Below are 20,318 nucleotides of genomic sequence, written 5' to 3' on the forward strand. Positions count from 1 at the left end.
AGAGAAAGTAAACAAAGAGAATATCTTATTAGTTTATGTGACCTTATGAAATGTTCACATTAAATTGAAGTTTTTATAAGACTATATGACCTTTCATTTGAACCTAAGTTTGTGAAAATCGGTTCTGCCGTCTCAGAACAATTGACTTTCAGAATATGCAATAAAAAATATCAATTTTTCATCATAAACTATGTATATAACCCCTTAAACGCTTTTTACAATAATCAATTGAATTTTAGGAACTCTTTCATTCGAACTTCAAAGTGTACCGAATCAACACTTCGGGCTTTGGTATGGAATTCAAATTCATATTATGTCCCACACAACATGGGAAGTGATTCCCCGTATTCGTTAGTTCAATTATATTATGACTGGGGGTTCTGTCGGAGGTGCCGCGTTTGCATTTCCACACAGGTATAATATACCCAGTTGATAACATCCACCTTACGTTCCATTACCTATTGGTTGTGTTCGCATAGTCACACCAATGTGTAAAGTGCTGTCCAGCTGATTTTGTAGCATAATTTACACCCGTTTCCGTGTGCAATGTGAAATACCGGCACCGTCAGCAAGCATAAATTTGCTTTCTTCTTCTCTCCCAAGCCCAAACCCAAACCCAAACCCGAACGACATCAGCCACTGTACATTTGTGACTCGAGCTTGTTATATTGAGCAAGTTTTCTTCATTCATTCGATATTCTGTCTCACTTTCCTACCCTCTCGTTGCGTTGTCGTTGTCTGGCTGAACTGACTGGCTGGCTAGCTGACTGACTGACTGGTTGGCTGGCTAGCTGGCTGGCTGGTTAGCACTGCTTTCGGACTGTCTGCGCTTTTGCCTGTTGGTGTGCAAGCAGAAGAGCGAGAGCAGAGAGCTCCCCGTCCACCATTTTGGGTACGAAAAAGACACGGCCTGAAGGCGCTGAAGAGAGTGCGGCTCCGGATTTTGAAGCGTCGCTGAATAAAAAAGAGAGAATTTTTCGAGCCCGCAGCCAGCGCGCTCCCGTCGTCGTCGTCGTTCCGCTCACTCGGCGTCGATAAAATTCTGTATTTGACACAGGCAGGCAGGTCGGTCTCGCGCGGTTCGCAGAAAAAGTGACAAAATTTTGCTAGAAATCCGTTCCGGCGAGGGCCAAAATAGTGCACATCCGTCGCGGTACTCGGTGGCGATCCGTTTGCATATATTTTTCTGCCCCATACGCCACCGTTTGACAGTGAAAAGTGACCGCAAAGTTTGGCCGAATTGAGATCCCCCGCCGCAGAGTAGTTGTGTCTCGTCGCGTATCGTTTGCGTGCTTTGCGAGGAAGGCGAAGGAAAAAAGGTCGCCATGACAGTCGTCGGGTCGGCTCGATCTCAGCTCAGCGGCAGCCTCTAGGAAAAAAAAAAGAATTTTTCCAATGAACAGCGGGCCTGTGATGCGTGTGCTTTCGAATTTTATTGGTCATTTTTCGAGTTGAATTTTTCGACCTGTGCAGAAAAAAAAGAAATACCGAGTTTTTTTCTGTTTTTATTTTAACTAGTTAGATTTTAGTGGGTAAAGTGCGAATGAAGTGATTATGGTGCAAGGGAAGGGAATGGACGATTGTTAAGCCATTTTTCCTTTGGATTGATCGAAGACACCGCACTCTTTCCCGCAGCGGCCCAGTGAGTATGTGTTAGAGCGAGCAAGTAAGCAAATCGGAAAAAGTAAGCTCCCCGATACGACCGAAGTTCTATATATTATGCGCGCTGCTGCTCCCCCGAAAGTTTTGATTCAGCGCGCAGTTATGGTAGTGTGTGTTTTTGTCCCATCATCATCATTGCCGCCGTTCGTTGTCGGTCGTCGTCGTCGTTTTCGTTGGTTCAGAGCTAAAAAAGAGGAGTGTGGAAAAGTGTAGCGAGCAGCCGCCGCCGCCGCTGAGACCAGTGCAAAGCACACACCATCATCAGCACAAGAGGGACAATAAAAAAAAGTTTGACATTTCTGCGTCTGCTGCTGGTGGTGCGGTGACTGTCGACTTCGTGTGTCTCACCGTCTCGCCATACGAACTGTTCGGTCGTTTGGTCGTTCGTTCGTTCGTTCGGTTGATTACCGGCTCTCTCTCTTGGTTATTTTGGTTGCTCTCTGTTATTTTTTTTTGTTTTGAAAAGCTCACCGAAAAAGTGAGAATGAAAAAGGTTGAATGAATCCCACTATCAGGGAAGGAATTGAATTAATAATGTTAAAAAATCACCTTTTTTTTAATTCATGTCTATGAATTTGATAATAGAATTATCCATTTGTGCGTAAGTTTTATTTAGTTATATTAGCATTATTGTTGATGAGTTGTTTTATAATATTCAAAAATCTCGTTTATTTAATTACAACTAATTCTAACTCGTTGAACACCATTGGCCAGGTTAGCCCATAAAGGGACAAAAATAAACTAATTCTAGCTCGTTGTTAAAATCGCTATAGCTGTTGGTAAAAGTCCATATTTAATTTCTGTTTTATTTTCCAATAACTTTCCGTCAAAATTTGTCATTTCAGCTAAGAATTATTTATATGAAAATTTAAAATTGATAATAGGTAATAATATCTTAATCCAACAAAACTTTTCCGAGTATATGGTTCTTTCACTGATTTCGAGATAGTCACCATTGTTTTACGTGGAAATTTTTATAACAATTTTGGAGTTCACGTTTTCTTGTGGTAAAGTCTTTTTTTGTTTCTGCCTTTCTGTACTAAATCAGTAAAATGGATCATCCACACAGAACTGCATTTTTTAAACATGTAGAATGGTTGTGCACTACTATTTAAGCTATCACTTACCTGTCTTAGGCAACTATAATTGTTGAAATTGTTGAGTTTCTTAATGCGGCCCAAGTTCTTCGCTATTTGTAGATACAAAAAAGCATTATTCGGAAATATAAACTAAATGAGCTGATATTTCTTTTATGAAACCTGTTCGAATGTTCTGAAGATTGTAAATTGTCCATAACTTCCTTATTAAATTTTTTTTTCGGAAAGAGCTGATCTTGTTTAGCGGAAAATTAAATAGGTAAAATACATTAAAACTTCAGATGAAGAAAGGAAAATCTACCGTTGGAACCATATGGAAACAAAATCGACTTGTGAAGAGAAGATGTATCGAATCGCTTCAATCACAAATTGTCAATTTCAATAACACAACTAGCGCATGTCAAAAAAATTTGAATGATATGATCTGTTTCCATGCTGGTGGTGAGAGAACAAAACTTAGTAATTTCCTAATAATTCGGTACCACAAAATTATTGTCTTCGGTTAGAAGAGCTTATTTTGGCATGAAGCTAACTCGGCTCGATTTACAAAATTCTTCCTTTATCTGGAAGCTCTGTTGAAAACAATGGAACAGTTGCAATAGACAGAAAAGTAATTGCTTTATAATTTTTTTAATACGACCGCTCGAAATTGGGGGGTGGCGTGTGTGCCGGGAGAGTCATGCGTACGCGTTGGTATTTGTACGCGAGACGAATGAGAGGCAAGTTACGAGAGCCCGAACAGATCAACCGAACGCGAACAGACCGCGCCGAGATCCACCAACGAATCGAACGAGCAGGAGGAGGCATAGCATTTTTCACTCCGCCACCATCTTCTCGTCGTCGCTGGGTCGCGTTAGCAGGCGGTATGCTCAGTCAGTACTGCTCCTCTTTTTTACTCAGCTCGCTTTTTTTTTGTTAATTATTACAACAATGGCGGACATTAAAGGCGTCTATAAATAAAAATAAGAATATTCAGCAGTGTGTCGTCGCGGTGCAATAGGAAAAACCGAGCGGAACTAGTGCCAACGATCTGTGATCTGATTGGAAATGTTAGAAAGTGAAGGAAACAAGTGAAATCCCAGTGCATGTTTGAACAAAGAGTAAAACAGAAAATTAGAATCCCACGGTACTGTGATTTAGAGGGTGGTCTTCTGGATTGGGGCTCCGTTCCGGCAAATGGATTCCGGTAATCCTCTTCTCCGTCAGCAGCAGCAGCAAGTTCTTCCACATTTGGAACGGGAGCACCACCGCCAGCATCACCACTACCAGTACCTCCAACCTCCACTTCAGCCGCTCCAACAACAGCAACAGCAACAACAACAACAGCAGCAGCAAGCGGCGGCGGCGGCGGCACTACTACAAGTGCAACAGCAACATCATCATCAGCAACAGCAGCAGCAGCAGCAACAGCGAATAAAAACTGGTTGGGGTGCGACGACAGCAGCAGCAGCAGCGGCCGCAGCGACTTCGTCGTTCATACAGAATATTGTCAGCACCGCCGCCAGCAGTAGCAGCGGTGGAGGGGAGCTTTTGATGTAAGCGTTTTGGAGTTCTTGACTTTTTTCTCATTTCATTTCAATATTCATTTCTCGTTCCACACGGTATCTTCTCCATCTGGGTCGCCCGGCTAGAGCTTGAGGGAATTCGAAACAGGAGTCTGGTTACCGTAGGTCGGAGTGTTTCTGAAAATGGTTGCACATTCGGGAACATATCTTAAACGTAAACGTTTCTCAGTAGACTGCATAGCTATCTTTGAGTTTTTTTTTTGTTTCCCCGTAACAAAGTTCCTAGAGCCTGTAGCTGATAACACACTTTTTTTATGGTAACAGCCAGTAAACCATCAGTCCACATTCACTTCGAAGTGAAAATAACAGACGAACGATGCCCAACGGTGTATTAATTTTAATATCAGGTGAAATAATATTTGGAATTTTTCTTCAAAGTGAATGTTGACAGAAAAAGATAAAATACCGTTTTGTTTTTTTATATCATTTATTTTACCCCGGCTTTAACCATTTTGGTCGTTCACAGGGTAGAAGTTATAAAATTTAACCGTTTTGGCTTACAGAGTTTTGTGTTTTTTAACCGTTTTGTTATGCGTGATGGAATCTCAGAACGATGTTCATAAACAATCGATTATCGGAATAATCATTTAGTAAGTTCTTTAAAATCCGTATTCTATCCTATTGCCTCTCAGATTCTACACTAGCAGTCGTATACTTTGGGATGGAAACAATTTTGTAGTTCTTTTTATCGCAGTAACTCTCTTGGGAGATAGAAAAGCCTCTTCCACAACTTTGAGATCAACGACACCAAAATCCGTATTGTCCACTAAGCTAGTGAATCGTTATTTATGACTTCTTCATTCCGTAAGGATTTTTCGCTCCTGAACGTGGATAGAAAAAGCAATGGGGTACTTAATCTTAAAACCGTTTATAGCTATTGTTCATTATGAAAGGCTGCTACCCTGTTAATTTGAGTCATTTCTAACATATAATTGCTTCAATGGAACATGCCGAGGTAAGTGACGTGCATGGTGATCATCAGGAGTTGATTCTGAAACAAACAGTGTTACATATTTTTCATTTTGCCTTTCTCTATACAAAGGTAATAGAATTACTGGAAACCCCCACTTTTGATCGAACCTCCGGAGACCACTAGTGTCATATACCATTCGACGAGATCGGACTTTGCACTTTTTTTTTCAGTCAATTTTTACGGAGATGGCATGACCGACCACAACAAGCTTAACTCGTTAGAAAGCTACTATTGGGTCGTTGAGCAAGATTGAAAATTAAATGACTATCACTTCTGGCTCCGGAGATATATTGGTATACGTGACGTAACCGACAAATCGCCCGGTTTTTTTTTCTACTTTTTTTCTCGGAGATGGCTGAACCGATTTCAACATGCTCTGGTTCGTTTAAAAGCTACTGTTGGGTTATTGATCTTGTTTGAAGTTCAAATTTTTCTGAAACTTCTAGTTCTAGAGATATAATGGTATAAGTGTCGTAAAAGATATAACGCTCTTTCTCGCATTTTTTCCCAGATGGCTGAACCGATTTGAACAAGCTTAGGTTAATTTGAGAGTAACTATTGGGTCGTGGTTCATGTTCGAAGATCAAGTGTCTGCCACTTACGGTTCTGATCATATAATGGTATAAGTGGCGTAATTGACAAAACTAATTACCCTTCAATTTTCTCGGAGATGGTTGAACCGATTTTAACAAACTTAGGCCGGTTTGAAAGCTACTACTGGGTGGTGAATCAAGCTCGAAGATCAATTGTCTGTCACTTTCGGTTCCGGAGATATAATGGCATAAGTGACGCAACCGACAAAGAAAGTAACCAATGATCAAGTTCAAATATTTTATTGTTGATACTTTTGGTTTCGAGAATGTTGCGAATATGCTACGTAAGCGTTGAGTCACGCTAAACAAGCCTTAGGAAAAACGTATGTTCTAATAAAACTGTTCGAATTTAAAGAGAAAGGTATTATCATATCAATTAGTGGGTTAGAAATAGATTTATTTTTATTTGAGCTCTCTATTGAGTGACGCTCGAAACGAGGAAGAAACAACCCCCGTTTACAGGAGAAGCTTTCCTTAAGATCACAAAGCTTTGAATTGCAAATTAGTGTGTAAATGAGAACGAAATTTAAAAATGTGACAGAAAAACTTGAAAAGATTTCGTGGCGTTGCATCACCAATCATTGCTCATAATCACTCAAAGTTGAAGTTATCAAAGGCTAAATTTTGCAACAATTTTTTAAACAAAAGGGTTAGTAGTCGTTTGTTTTAAAAAAATGTTTAAATAAAATAAATTTAATTTTGTCAGATCTCAGATTTGTTTTCAAAAATGCCTAAATTAAAATAAATAGTCGTTTGTTTTAAAAAAATGCTTAAATTAAAATAAATTTAATCTTGTCAGATCTCAAAAAAAAAATTAAAGAGTTAGAGTTAGAATTTCAATTTTAACCGAAAAATGTCTGATTATTTATACGTAACAAGTTCGCTTTCAAGTGTACCCATTTGTGCGGATGTAAATTCGAATCCGGAAATGTGTTTTCAGAATCTACAATGGGATTCCTTGAAAAATAACATCATCCTACATTTCAACTTGAATGAGAAGAAAATTTAAAGTAGAAATGCTTGTTACCAAATCACTGATGCAAAAAAAAACATTATATTTATTTATTTATTTATCTCGTCAAGCAAATGTAGACTACATATAAATTGTACAATGTTCACTTACATACTACGCATTATTTCTACGACAAAGCTGAGATTTTATTTGATTTTTTGACATAGTAAGATCAAGCTGTTCGCAGTATTGTTCGTAATGGCGCATTATTCGATTGACTGGACTGTATTTTGCATAATTTGTTCTAGCATGTTTTTCTAAAAATAATTTCCTGGAACGTAGTTGACGGCTAGGAATATAAAAATTTAATTGCGATAATAATGGAGCTGATTGAATGCGTTGAGAAATAATGTCGCTGATAAAATAAAGCATTGCAAAGTCGCGGCGTTCTTCAAGTGTTTGTATATTGATGAGCATGCAGCGTGCTTCATATGATGGTAGAGGAAATGATGTCCAGTTTAATTTACGAAGTGTATATAAAGGAAATTGTGTTTGTATCGATTCAATGCGTTATTCGTGAATAATGTTATATGGATTCCATACTTGGCTGCAATATTCCAAAACGGGTCTGACACATGTACTATATAGCAACTTTATAGTATATGGGTCTTGGAAATTATGACTGAAGCGTTTGATAAAGCCCAGCATACTGTTTGCTTTATTGATTACTGTGTTATAATGTTCCACAAATGTTAGTTTAGATTCCATGATTACACCTAAATCTCGTACAAAATAGGAATAGGAAACCCTTGTCGGCTTAGAAAATGTATAAAATACTTCTACTTATTCTTTTTGACATATCATAACTTTGCTATTCGCGAAGGATTTGTTTCTTTGCAATTTTACGACATTATGTCAAATTTATTATTTGTGACATCAGTCTAGCTCAGAATCAAAACAATGATTTTTGTCTTTCTCATGAAGAAAGGCTATGCAATCACTGCGAAAACAAACCTTTGAACCGAGTTTGATATATCATTCGAATTAGTTTGTTGGTTCAAAAGTCGACGTGAACATTTCATAGACCAATGAGAATTTCTCTTTATTATCATTGTACTTCTGTTAATAACTCTTCAATTTTCACGTTTCTATACAAAATATTTGTGTAGAACGAAAGACAATATTTTCATTTGTCTAACAATACCTGCTATGCAACGAACATTCCTGTAATAACGCAGATATAGTCGAGGGAGAAAGTAAACAAAAAGAATTTGTCAAAGGATTTTAGTCCCTGTTGAAATGTTTACGTCGAACTATTTAAATTTTGGGGGACGGGTGTAGTGTGATGGGTAAGTCGATGTCTTTCCACGCAACCCGCCTGGATTCCATTCTCAACTCCGCACATAGGATCAGAAAGTTTTTCTGCCCCGAAGAGACGAATGACCTTATGGATAAAACCATTCATAATCGAAACAAATAAAAAATCTTTCGACTTGTAAGTTACGCCAGAACAATATTTGCTGTTTCTTTTCGATGAGATATTTTTTAAAAAATATCACAGTAATATTACTGAGAGTATGACTAATATGAGAATAGTATCATCACACCACTAGGTAATTATGTAATTCTGGAAGTCGATTCTGAGTGAAATTGAATAACAATCGAAAGCAGTGTAGGAACTCTCATTTGGAGATCAGCTTGCAAAAATCAGTTTAATTATTTCTTACAAATCGATCTAAGTTCCATTTCGGTGCCTTGACTTCTACTCCCGGTGCATTTGGAGCCGATAATTGAGCATCAGTAAAGGTTAATCCAATTTGTTCATGCATCAACTAACAAGACCTAAATATTTGAATAATTTGGATACTAGATTCTGAGGAATTCGAATTTTGCAATCACACTTATTTGAAAATAATAATATTCATCATCTGTTATCCCGGAATCGGAAGACGGATCCAAGAATGTTCATTTCGACCTAAGTAACAATAAGAGTTTTCATTTGTTTACTCTCTCTTTCGATTATTACGGAACAATTAGCAATCCTTCTCTCTTATTATTTACCGGTAATAGTAACTAAAGCTATCATCTTTTAATGTGCACTGAAGACTGATTTAGATGTTACCTATGGAATTATATGTTCTTTCACTTGAATCCTACTTCATAGAAATCGGTTCTAGCATCTCTAAGAAATCGATGTGAGATGTATTTTAAAGTTTCGAATCACTATTTCCGGTACTCCTGGAGTTTATTTGTTCATTAACTATCAAAATCTGCTTACTCGAAGGATTTATTATCCGACATTAAAGATTTGTTTTTTTTTTCATAGTTTCGCGATGTTATTTTAGAGCCAAAAATCGGATCTGAATAAAAATCCAAACAATTTGTGTAGAATTTCAAGACCTTCCAATGGAACTTAGGTTTGTGAGAATCGATTTTGCCATATATGAGAGTACACATTTTTTTCATTTCAATCAAAGTTTGCAACAATCGGCTCAGCCATCTCTAAGAAAATTTAGTACACACTTTTTTCTTATTTTTTTTTGTTCCTAAAATTGAGGAATTTGGTGTGAAGCCATAGGATCTTTCATTTGAATCCAAGTTGCCTTATAGCAAAGATATCATTGGCAACAACCTTTTTTGCAAGCATGGCTCCATCAGGCGAGTCCGCATCGAATCTCGTACATAGAAGTAGGGAATATTTTTGAATAAAAATAAGCATGAGTCCAGGTTCGGTCCAGTAAAGTGAGTGCACATAAATATCACATTTAGGTAGCGTCATCTTTTGTAAAATAAATGATGCTTGCTTTTCAACTTAAGTAAAGAAATCGATTATTTTTAATTATTTTTCGACCTAATAATCAAAATATTCTAATAATTTTATTTCATCTAACCATATTTTTTGCAGTTTTTATGAATTTAACAGATTCATGGAAAGTTACTGTGTGTTTTGTGTCTGGACTTTTGAGAAGATATTATTTGTCTACGTAAAGTTTACACAGAAAATATGAATTTTATAGGGCAATTTTCAAAATGAATGGGTTTTACAAGACTAACTTCAATCTGTTGCAAACTATAGAATATTCCATTCGTAATGATTTTATGTCACGTTTGAAAAAAAACTATTGGTTTTGACTGCTATCAAGTGCAACTGAATTCAGTTGTTTTTCAGAGAAGGGCGAATCTTACGAAAATAAACAAATCGTGTTTCTCTCCTACGAATAAATGCTTTATAATCCTCCAATTCTGCCTAAAAATTCGGATTCTACAAAAGTCTCAATCTTAATAATAGTACAAAGAATTGAATTGAATATTTCTTTAAATACAAAAAAAACTATAAGGGGCGATACTGTCATTTCATTTGTTTACGTAAGTTTAGTCCTCCGTGTTCCATGCCAAAAAACTGGGCAATACTTCAATTGCTAGAAATTAAGGGTGAAACTGTTTATTTTCGTTATTTTATATGATTTCTGAACTTTTTACTCCTGGAAATAGTAAATGAGACGATAAATTTACCCGCAAATTTGTCTTAGTTGCGGAAACCAGCTTATTTCACGACAAATGCGCGAGAGCGTAATTACACAATTCACACAGGGAGCATAGAAGTAAACAAATCGAAAAAGGGTGAAACTCTTTTGATGTTAATTGAGTGGATATAGAGGAAAAGTGAACAAAATTGCATGGCGTTTAAAGATAAACCAACCAATCATCGTTTTATCAACAAATGATCTGATTATATACGATAATATCTAAATAGGAATTGAAACTAAAGTCGGAACATTCTTCGATGTTTTTCGACTTTATATATGAGTCGTTTATCTACCATGCTGATATTTACGGACATTCTGATCTAATATTTTTTGGCTCAAGTCGCAAGTGATGCTTTGTTTTTTTTTGTGAAACCATTTTACTTTAAAAATTTGTTTTTAAAATCGCCCAATTTTACATTTTTTTGAATGCTTAGAGCAAATTCAGCAGCTGGAACTTTTATATGGGCGATCTATAATAGAACTAAGACTGAAACAAACGTATCCCCAGCCAGCCGTTCTAGTTTTATTTATTGGAACTGTTCTACCTCAAAAAAAGTCTGCAAAATGTGAGTAAAATTGGATATGGGTAAGGGGTGTTTCAAAGCAGCGGTCAAAGTTGGAAAATTTTCTATCTTGAAAAATCACCTGAAGGTACATGAAATTTCGGAAATCATTTTTTGATGTCAAATGTCTTAAAATTGCATGAAACGTGGAGTTCTAGTATCATCTGAATTTTAATTAAAACCGACCGGGACTTGAGGATTTTGAGGTTTCCGAAATCGAATTTTTTTTTCTCGATGCCTATTTAAAGTGATTTTTTTAAACAACTTTTTTTTCGAGATAACACCAGATCTCGATATTTCATAAAATTCTAAGACATTTTTGGTGATTTCTCTAGATCGAAAATTTTAGAATTTAGAATTTCTTATATCCGATTCAACTTAAATTAGGCATAGGGACCTTTTTTTAAAATTTTCAAACTTTTGAGCACTACCGCTTTACGAAACCAGAGATGATCCTTTTTTATTGGCACCTCAATGTGCACGTTGTAAAATGTAAAATTACAAGATTTTTTTTTCGAAATGTGTACTGTATTTGAGTAATGCAATTGAACAATTACGGTAATTTTGCTGATGTCTTGAAAGATATTAAAAAAAACAAACATCCAACTGTTATAACGAATCAGTGTGTGCAAAATTGACATAATCATATTATTTAACACGATTTCATTTAACGATTCGTCTTCGATTATCCGGTGCATAGCAACTCAAATTGAACGATCAATGCTACATAGTGGTTCATTTCAAAATGAGGAGGTATTACGTCTAATAATCTTTGGTACAATCGATAAACTTGTGTTGTTCAAGTAGAGTAAATTTTTAGCTCTACTTAACGTTTCAAGGTAAGTTGCACTAGAAGCTTAGTTTGAGCTGCACTGCTCTGATAATTCCAAGATGAAAAATTAGGAAAATAAGAATCTAATTGTAATCAAATTTCTAAACAGTGTCACTAGTTAGCACAAGCTTTACCTTTACTTTGCGCTTCAATTTGAACTGACATAGGGCATAAGAAAACTAAAGCTTTTTGACATTAGATAGTATTGAACTCGTTGATCAAATCGAAGCTATCAGCTTCATGCAACCGAAGCAACTCCACCGTACGGTAACCGTTCGATTCTCCCCGGACCCTTTCGTGTTCCCTTGTCTCGCTCTGGCACATTTGTTTTCGTTCCGTCTCGCTCTAGCGTTTGTGTTTTGCATTGCGTGCTGAATATACAATATTTTCTTCGAACCAGCAGCCAGCCAGCCTGCCAGTCAGTCAGCTCCGGGTCTCGGTGGGAAGAGTGAGGCGCGGCGATGATGTTGGTGGTGGCTTAGCGACGAGAACAGCGGATCGCTCCACGGAATATAAAATATGCATAGCGGCGTGGACAAAAGTTCAGCAGTCGACGATGACGGTAAATGGCGAGCGGGGAACAGGGGTTCTCTTCTGCTCCTTGTCCGGGTCTGAGCCCACACCCTTTGTCATGCCCTTTGTGCTGTTGTTAGATTGTGTGTGAGATGCAGACGCGCCTTTTCCCTCCTAACCGCGCGCGAGATGTTTTTTTTTAAAGTTTTCAACTCGTGATGACTACGCGGACCAACCAACACACACCGGGTCGGTTCGGAAGAATCATGCATACGTATACAATCGGTGCGAGTACCGCGGGTGTGTGTTCTGTGTGTAAGTGAGAGAGTGTTGTGTTCGTTGTTGTCTCCTTCTCGAGGGGAAGGAGGTCGAAAACCTCTTGTAATTTTGTTGAACGATTTCGTTCAAAGTATGTATGTGACTGCAAACCGCAACTAGAATATGATTTCCTCCGTCGGACCGTGAAGATATTCCCCGAAATAATGCCTACGGAGCATCTAGAGCCTGGATAGTGAGGAAGGAGGAATATTTTGCTACTATTCCTCTTTGGTGCCGGGTTTTCGAGACCTGGGTGTGTTGCTAGCGACATGTTATGTTCCCAAGTTTACTATTTTCTTACATTTCTTTTTCAATGTGACGGTGGAAAACAGTTTGCGTCTTCATGTTTTCGTTCATCATTTGTTTTTTTTTTGTCTTTATTTTGCTTCGATAAACTAACTCAGCGTTTGTCACTTTCTCTCTCTCTCTTTTGAAACATTTTCAGATGTCAGTCATAATTGGAAGATAGACACTAGCTCCTTCTGTTACACGTACTGTGTTCTTTCAATCGATTTCGATCATACAAACTTTTTTCCCTCTTTTTGTTAATTATTTCTAAAGGTAAGAAGTCACTTTTGTATCCGTATCCGTAAAACAGCTGTTGCAGTCTAAAGTCTTGATTCTGTAGTAATTTCTTATAGTTACTCAAATTATAAGCCGCCACCAAAACTGTTTGATGGTGGTTTTGTTGTTATCCTTTTCAACACTTGTTGACGATCCGCAATTCACAGACAGACGCGCAGCAGCTGTTTCGAACTACTGCAACTAACTGACAGCCCAGAGTGACATTATTTCTGATGATGTATTGTTTTGCCAAACATTTGTAGGAAAAAAAGCCTATAACGATAGCTGCAAGCATTCCAATTCCTCCGGGCAGACCACTCATATCAAATGCAACTTCCAACCGCGTGTAATGGATTTTGCTGTTCCCTGAACGCTGTAGTTTCGCGAGTCGCCGCACTACAGTTCGCGGCATCCGAGTCCAATCATCAGAAGTAATACACCAAAGAAGTCCCGCCCGTAGCAGGACTACTAACCAGTCGCACCTAAACTAACAGTAAAGACCCCATAGTCTAGTAGAAAACACGTAGTATCCCTGAGTACTTTGATAGCTCATCCGCAGCGAGTGTTCGCCAGCTCCCGAGCACCAAACTCTAATCCCTCATTCTCCCTTCTTGTAGATGAATAAGTTTTGGGTGCTGACCAATTTGATTCAAAATTCGAACGTGTATCCACTACCTAAAGTCGAACATCCGCACCATCAGCAGTCGGATCAGCAACAGCATCCTCCACCGTCACAGCATCCGCAGCAGCAACAGCAACATCAACAACCGCCTCCGTCCCATCAGCCGCCATCGTCGACGACGTCGTCCAAGGGTGGAGGAAGTCGGCATCCTCCCGGTGCAAATCACGCGCTCGGGCCTGCGCCAGGATTATACCATAATCCGGGTGGCGTTCCCGGACCAACGCCACCCAGTGCCAGCTCGGCACCAACTGTACCTACATCGGCCATAGGTGTGCACAAGTTTTGCTGCCAAAATTGAAGCAAAACACCCAATTCCGATTGTCATCAATCAAGTGTATTGCTAACCGTTTTTGTTCAAAATTAATTTCTACCCAATTCAGGATCGACTCACTTAACGAATCTCTCCGGACCTGCTACTAGCACGCATAGTAGCAGAGGGAGTAGCAGCCATCCAGCGCCTCCACCCGGAGCACATCTACAGGTAATGAGACACGTGACTACAGTTTTTTTGTGTGTTTTCCTTTCGTTTTTCAAACGTTTGTAACTTCTACTTTTGTTATCCTTTATCGTAGCAACTGAACGGAGGAGTTCCAACGGATCACACGAAGCCCCAGTATTTAGGTAACATGCAGGTCCATCCGGCACACAGTGGAAGCGGTCACCATCCGCCACCACCGCCGACGCAGGGTCCACCTCAGTCTGCCCATCCACCGCCGCCCCAGCCGATTTCGATCGTGAAACCTGAGTTCAAGGTGCCCTCGATACCGGCCCACCTGATGGACGTGCGCGGTCCGGACGGGTCGATCGTCAAGATCAACATGCCGGAACACCACGATCCGAGCAAACCGCCCAACAACGTGGAAATGTTAAAAGTCAACATCGAGGATCTCAGTCAATTTCTCTCGTACCATGAAGTCTTCGGAAAGCTACCTTCCGATATGCTAACGGGTCCCTCCGCTAGCCTAGTGCCATCATCCGCTACCAATACTGCGACAACCAGTGCCGGTCATAGTAATGGTAAATGTGAGTTTTGTTTGGATTTGAAATTCTTTTGTTTGCTCATTTCATTTTAGCGATGGGTGGGTTCTGATACAACAGGCAACATGCAGTTTTACTTTTTTAATACCCGTACCCACCGATAAACAGAATAAATGCAATTTTAATGAAATATCGAATATGATCATTTGGCGTGTACAAGTATCCTTCAAAGGCATCACACAAAATGGAAAGCATGCTCCCATCCCATGCTCTTCGAGTCACCACGGACTGTGAGAAATGACATCACAAAAATGTACTATTTCGATTGCACAGCGCACCGCACATGAACTTGTGTACGGTCGGTTGAATTTCAGTTTTTATGATTTTTCATCACAAGTAACATTAACATTCGAACATACTACTCATCCTACCTCAGTGGTAAGAATTTCTCATAGGGAAAACAAATTAAGAATTTATTTTGTCTGTTACCGTCGAGCACTTCAGCTTATTGCAGGGGCGTCTCGTGACAAAATTTACGGTTGTGCACTGATTATGTGGTGTGACATATGATGTAACAGTTCGTTTTAAGTGAAAAATAAAGATCGAAGAATGTCTACTCGATTGTGTTTTTCAATACAATGAAATAACGATATACTTTTGGATGGGATTTGTTGTTATTTTTGTCAATAATAATATTAATTAATAATCGATACAATTGAAGAAAAACTTCATCAAAAAATCGCTTCGACGTTACAACTGAAACAGCATTTTGTTTTCAACTGCCATAAGCATAAGCCACTGAAGCCTCTTCTGAAGGTGTGCAAACAAGTTCTCATAGAGTCAAACGTGACAGAGAACAACAAATCTCAGAGCTGAGCTGAGTAATTCCGTCTGTATTTGAATCCGTGCAGTAGCTCATCTGTACGGAGAAATAAAGATGCAGTTGGATGCAGTTAATATCTTCACTTTGACCGGTTGTGCTGTGCACGAGGTGCACATAAGGACGGGACGCCACTGGCTTCCTGTAACTATTTGATAGGCGAAGTAACAGATTAATTGAATTTTGGTCGTTTTCGGTTTTATATGTTGATAACTACGAATTCTTGTTTTCAACGATGCTGTCAAACCGTATGTTTAAAGTCGGCTTCAAGACTAGTTTCAACGCCATTGAACTGAAATTTGAGTCAGTTTCTAACGGGAATTGTGTATCGAGTTCACTTACTTCCCGTTGCTAAGTGCGAACCTAACCTAGTTTCGTGAAAATTGTTTGTTTGACAAAATTACTCTTGGTAAGTTTCTGGTAGCTCAAGCGAAAACGGTTTCTGGCAGCTGAGGATTTGTGAAAACATATTATTTTAATATGAGGCGTCGTTTTAAAAGTTACTTTGAGACAGAATGCTGTAATAAAGTTTACAACACGTTTTTGCTCTGTGCATTAGAAAATACTCAAGGCAATTTGTTATTCACTTTTGAGTATTCGGAGATAACCATGAATAACCGGAAAAGCAGTATTTTTTAAATATTTGGAGTCAAGATAAGCAGCAGGCCCGTGCGCAGGAATCATCCATGGGGGGGGGTTTCAAGGGGAGAGGGGGGGTGTCCAAAAATGTAAAACGAATTCTGACAGGATCGTGCGGGGGGGGGGGGGGGGGGGTTCAAATTAGTTTATAAATTGATAAAAAATTGACAAAAAAATATGAATTGTCAAGTTATTTGCACTTTAATATAATAAGTACTCCATTGTTCATAAAACTTAATTTAAAAAAAATTCTTCATGGGGGGGGGGGGTTAAAACCCCCAAAACCCCCCCCTGCGCACGGGCCTGATAAGCAGTAACGAGTTAAATTCATAATGCATATGAATGCGAACGTTGTGAGCAAAGCTTTTACACCATTAGTTGAAGCATTATGGTTTTTCAAAAGGAGAAGTAAAACTGGAGATAGAACTGTCAAAATGGTATTACCGTTCACACCAAAAATGAAAACTACATTCGGTATATGGTTAAACCGGTTCTTCTGAACAATGTTCAAAATTATTGAACACTGACAACCAATAACCTCATTTTCAATATTTTACTGTCTCATTCGTAAATGACCGACACCAGAACAAACAAAGAGAGACGATGCATTTTCGTTTCTCATTGAAAAAATGAGAGAGTATAATTGCCAACGTCACTCTTTCCAATACGAAACCAAACTAACGTCTGCAGAGAGCATCAGCAGAATTTCAATTCTCATTTTTTCATCGATGTATTGAAAATCTGTGACGCTTGACATTAAAGAGTGACGAATCTATGCCTAATCGAAGTAATTACATCCCAGAATCTCTTTGGAAACCGAAACTACTACAAATTCGAGCACCAACAGGTAAAAGTCATTGTGAAACCTTTTTCTGTCATTTTCGATTCTCAAAACTTCGTTTGAATTCCGACACTGCATACTATGGGATTTTCACAGAAAACGGAAAATGACTGAAAGGGTAAATGAAAGGAAGAACGCCATTTTGAAACTACTGCTCCGCTTATGTCATTGACTGGACATGAATTTCGTTCTCATAGTTTGCAAGCGAAGCTGAGAGTGACATTGATTTCTCGTCATTTTCGTCTATTTTGAATCAATGAAAATGACTTTTATTAGCTCTGACACTCATCAATCGCCGAAATTGATCAACTCATTCCCTTTTAGAACCAATAGATCGATCCCAATGTTATTTATATGATATTTTGTCAACTGAAAGAAGTCAATCTACGACAGTATAATCAATAAATAAATTCTATTTGTTGAATATTAGCTTGCACTAGGTTTCGCCTTTCTGGATGTCAGTGTCTAATGACGCAAATATTTAAAGTGAGTCTTTTGACACAGTCAGCAAAATATGCAGAGAGCATTGACACACAAAATTCAACATCAAACGAAATTCGATATACGGATTGTTCGAGATAAGGTTAATAACATTTCCTATGTAGAAAGCAGTGCTAACTGCTACAGTTTTATCAGTTTCTGGTATTAACACTTCATTTTTGGACACGATGCAAGACACGATCTATTCCAAATCAGCTGATCAATTTACATTATGTGTAGCTGAACGATTAAGCAGTTTGTAGGCTTAATTTATATGTATTCAGCTATTTTTTGTACTTTATCAGTTTCGAAAAAAATTTGTTTCATATCTCATATCTTGCCTCAGCACAAATTACAAAGGAATTTACCCAGCATATATCGGGTAAATTACTACTATGCATTCATCTCTAAAGCACCCCGAGTCACCTTTCCAATATTTTTTTCTGTTTCAGTCTACCAATTGCTAGATAATCTTCAATCGGACCAAATTGAGTGCAATTGGATGAGTATGACAATCATTATAATAGAATTCATTGTTGTTATGGTACCACTGAATTTTCACTGGACCATCAATCCTAATCTTTCGTAGTAAAATTTGACGACACCATTGTGTGCTTCAATAAAAATAATAGTAAGCATTCATTATCAGGCATTCCTTGTAGAAAGTCATAGGTTCATTTATAACGGTATTTGTAGCCTTTTTTAGTAGTTGCAAATTGATTATCAGATGAGAAAATTAGTACTATCAACAGTTATCAACATAGCAAATGTGCCTCGATGCAAAGAAAGTATCAAAGAATTAATAAATTAAAGCTAAGGGTATTGTTGATATGCATAGGATATAATGTGCTTATTGTCGAGTATGATGTAAATGGTCTTCCTCCGAACAAGTCTGATTCTGGATTTCTGAATATTTCGATCCAATGTGTAGTTCTTATTCTGTATTTCGTTTGAAGATCGTAGTATTATAGCCTTGCAATGATTCTGTACGCTATTAAAACAGAAAGGCCGAATTCCACGGAAGGTATGTGAAGCCGAAAGCTCGCTCGGAATGCAGGCCCTTATTACCGGTATCACTACACGGTGAAAACCAAGTGAAGTGATTGTGACCCTTATTATCGGCATCACTTCACGGTGAAAATAGAGTGAAGTGAGTTTAGGTCCTCAGTACGGAAGCCGCTTCAAAGGCAAAAGTAAATATTTGGATGAACTTGATGTCATTATGAACATCACGCCACCAACATTTCGTTGAAAAAATGAGTTTTTTCCACTACAGTGATCACTTCACTACGCGTGATACTGGTAATAGGGAAAATCAAGTGAAGTGACATGTAAGTGAAGTGAATGTGAAAGTGGACGTGAGAACGGTAATAAGGGCCGCAGAATCGGGATGTAATGAGAATATTGAAGAGAAACGTTCTACATGAAGGGGTGAATGTGGAGAAAATCTGTTCTGATATTCCGAGCTCAGCTAAAATTCCTTCATACGTTAGGCTGGAGCCAGACAGTCTGAATTCTTTCGCAACACTGGTAACGTATGAATATTCTCTGCTTAATTTTTCAGCAAACTGCTAGCAGTTCTTAACTAATTTGATTAGATACAATGAATAATGAGTTGGCTTTGTATCGCTTTTGGTTTGAACGGAATAAAAAAAAACTATTAAAATAATAAATATAAACAAACTGTTTAACTTGGATGCCATTTATGCGAACAGTTGAAAGAGTCACTTTTATACCAAAATACAGAGTGTAACGTATTTGGTGGATCGTCGCAACTGTTTAGCAATTAAAAATATGAGTTAATTTATTTTGCACTTTGAAATGTGACCACACTGTCATCTAAATATTTCCAATTTTCGATTCGCTATACTTTTCGACATTTTGCATTATTCTGTTGTTAGGTTGGGACGTGAAATTCGGGAAATTAATAATCGAAACCTTTCGAAAATTTTATATACTTTTGGTAACATTTCGATAGATTTCTATTTTTCTTTCCAACATTTGTAATTATTCTATGCGTCCCCACTATTTGTGTTCCGTATAATTGCCTTCCGTTGTTGAGTCTGAGTTTTCTGTACACTACAAAAAAGTCCCACTCCTACTGTGGTACAGTGACCATCGGAACCTCGTACTGCGTTAATCGCCTAGCACTCTTTTTGAATCTGTTCTTTCAGTAAACCACATCCGTCAGCAGCATCCGCAGGGCGAATCACCGTTCAAGTGCAGCTATTGCGCGAAAAGCTTCACTCGGAAGGAACACCTGACCAACCATGTGCGTCAGCACACCGGGGAGTCTCCCTACCGCTGTCCGTACTGTGGGAAAACCTTCACCAGGAAGGAACATCTCACGAACCACGTAAGGTGAGTATGACCGATCCTTCCCGCGAGTGGACACTTCAAGTGGTCCCAACGCAAGGAAACACCTATCGAATACAGTACAGAAGGAGCGATTGCCTGTCTTCAGCGAATGTTACTGATAAACTGATGTTTTGTTTTGTCTGCTTTTAAGTTGTGTTTTTTTTTGGGTTTCGCATTTACTACTTGATTTTATTGTTACAGTAGAATTTTATGACATCGATAGAGAGAGAAAGTGATAATCCTAGGTGAACATATGAGGATATGATTTCCGTCTGGGAAGCTTCCTCGTAGCGAATGGGTT

At 38.3% G+C, this 20,318-nt stretch overlaps 2 protein-coding genes across 72 annotated transcripts in view; both read left to right on the forward strand.

Moving 5' to 3' along the window:
• Nucleotides 1–874: 874 nt before the first annotated feature.
• Nucleotides 875–13,559, forward strand: LOC131429920 (GATA zinc finger domain-containing protein 10-like). Of its 22 annotated transcripts, XM_058594445.1 has the most exons (4): nucleotides 1,031–1,684; nucleotides 3,736–4,294; nucleotides 13,041–13,156; nucleotides 13,423–13,559. In XM_058594445.1, the coding sequence occupies exons 2-3, from the start codon at nucleotides 3,936–3,938 to the stop codon at nucleotides 13,051–13,053; spliced, it is 372 nt and encodes a 123-aa protein (XP_058450428.1). In that variant the 5' UTR covers nucleotides 1,031–1,684; nucleotides 3,736–3,935; the 3' UTR covers nucleotides 13,054–13,156; nucleotides 13,423–13,559. The 22 variants fall into 22 exon arrangements, with proteins under 22 accessions (XP_058450427.1, XP_058450410.1, XP_058450409.1 ...); XM_058594444.1 differs by lacking the exons at nucleotides 1,031–1,684; nucleotides 13,041–13,156; nucleotides 13,423–13,559 and adding exons at nucleotides 875–892; nucleotides 12,168–12,468; XM_058594427.1 differs by lacking the exons at nucleotides 13,041–13,156; nucleotides 13,423–13,559 and adding an exon at nucleotides 12,168–12,468 and having other exon boundaries at nucleotides 1,030–1,767.
• The window catches only part of LOC131429915 (zinc finger protein 271-like), a 44,477-nt gene continuing 37,628 nt past the window's right edge, over nucleotides 13,470–20,318 (forward strand). For 48 of the 50 annotated variants that reach the window (XM_058594370.1, XM_058594393.1, XM_058594373.1 and 45 more), the window contains exons 1-5: nucleotides 13,512–13,652; nucleotides 13,777–14,110; nucleotides 14,222–14,322; nucleotides 14,414–14,864; nucleotides 19,834–20,020. In XM_058594370.1, the coding sequence (XP_058450353.1) occupies nucleotides 13,777–14,110; nucleotides 14,222–14,322; nucleotides 14,414–14,864; nucleotides 19,834–20,020 (1,073 nt within the window). In that variant the 5' untranslated portion in view covers nucleotides 13,512–13,652. Of the gene's footprint in view, nucleotides 13,653–13,776; nucleotides 14,111–14,221; nucleotides 14,323–14,413; nucleotides 14,865–19,833; nucleotides 20,021–20,318 lie in introns of all 50 variants that reach the window. The other 2 variants (XM_058594371.1, XM_058594372.1) reach the window with 2 other exon arrangements.

Source organism: Malaya genurostris, chromosome 2, assembly GCF_030247185.1.
Source record: "Malaya genurostris strain Urasoe2022 chromosome 2, Malgen_1.1, whole genome shotgun sequence".
NCBI lineage: Eukaryota > Metazoa > Arthropoda > Insecta > Diptera > Culicidae > Malaya > Malaya genurostris.

What these genes read in the sequence shown, in the direction of transcription:
- LOC131429920 (XM_058594444.1), top strand. Translation starts at nt 3,936, where the DNA reads ATGGATTCCGGTAATCCTCTTCTCCGTCAGCAGCAGCAGCAAGTTCTT. An exon ending in GGTGGAGGGGAGCTTTTGAT is followed by an intron (nt 4,295 to 12,167) that starts GTAAGCGTTTTG and finishes TCGAACCAGCAG; the next exon opens with CCAGCCAGCCTGCCAGTCAG.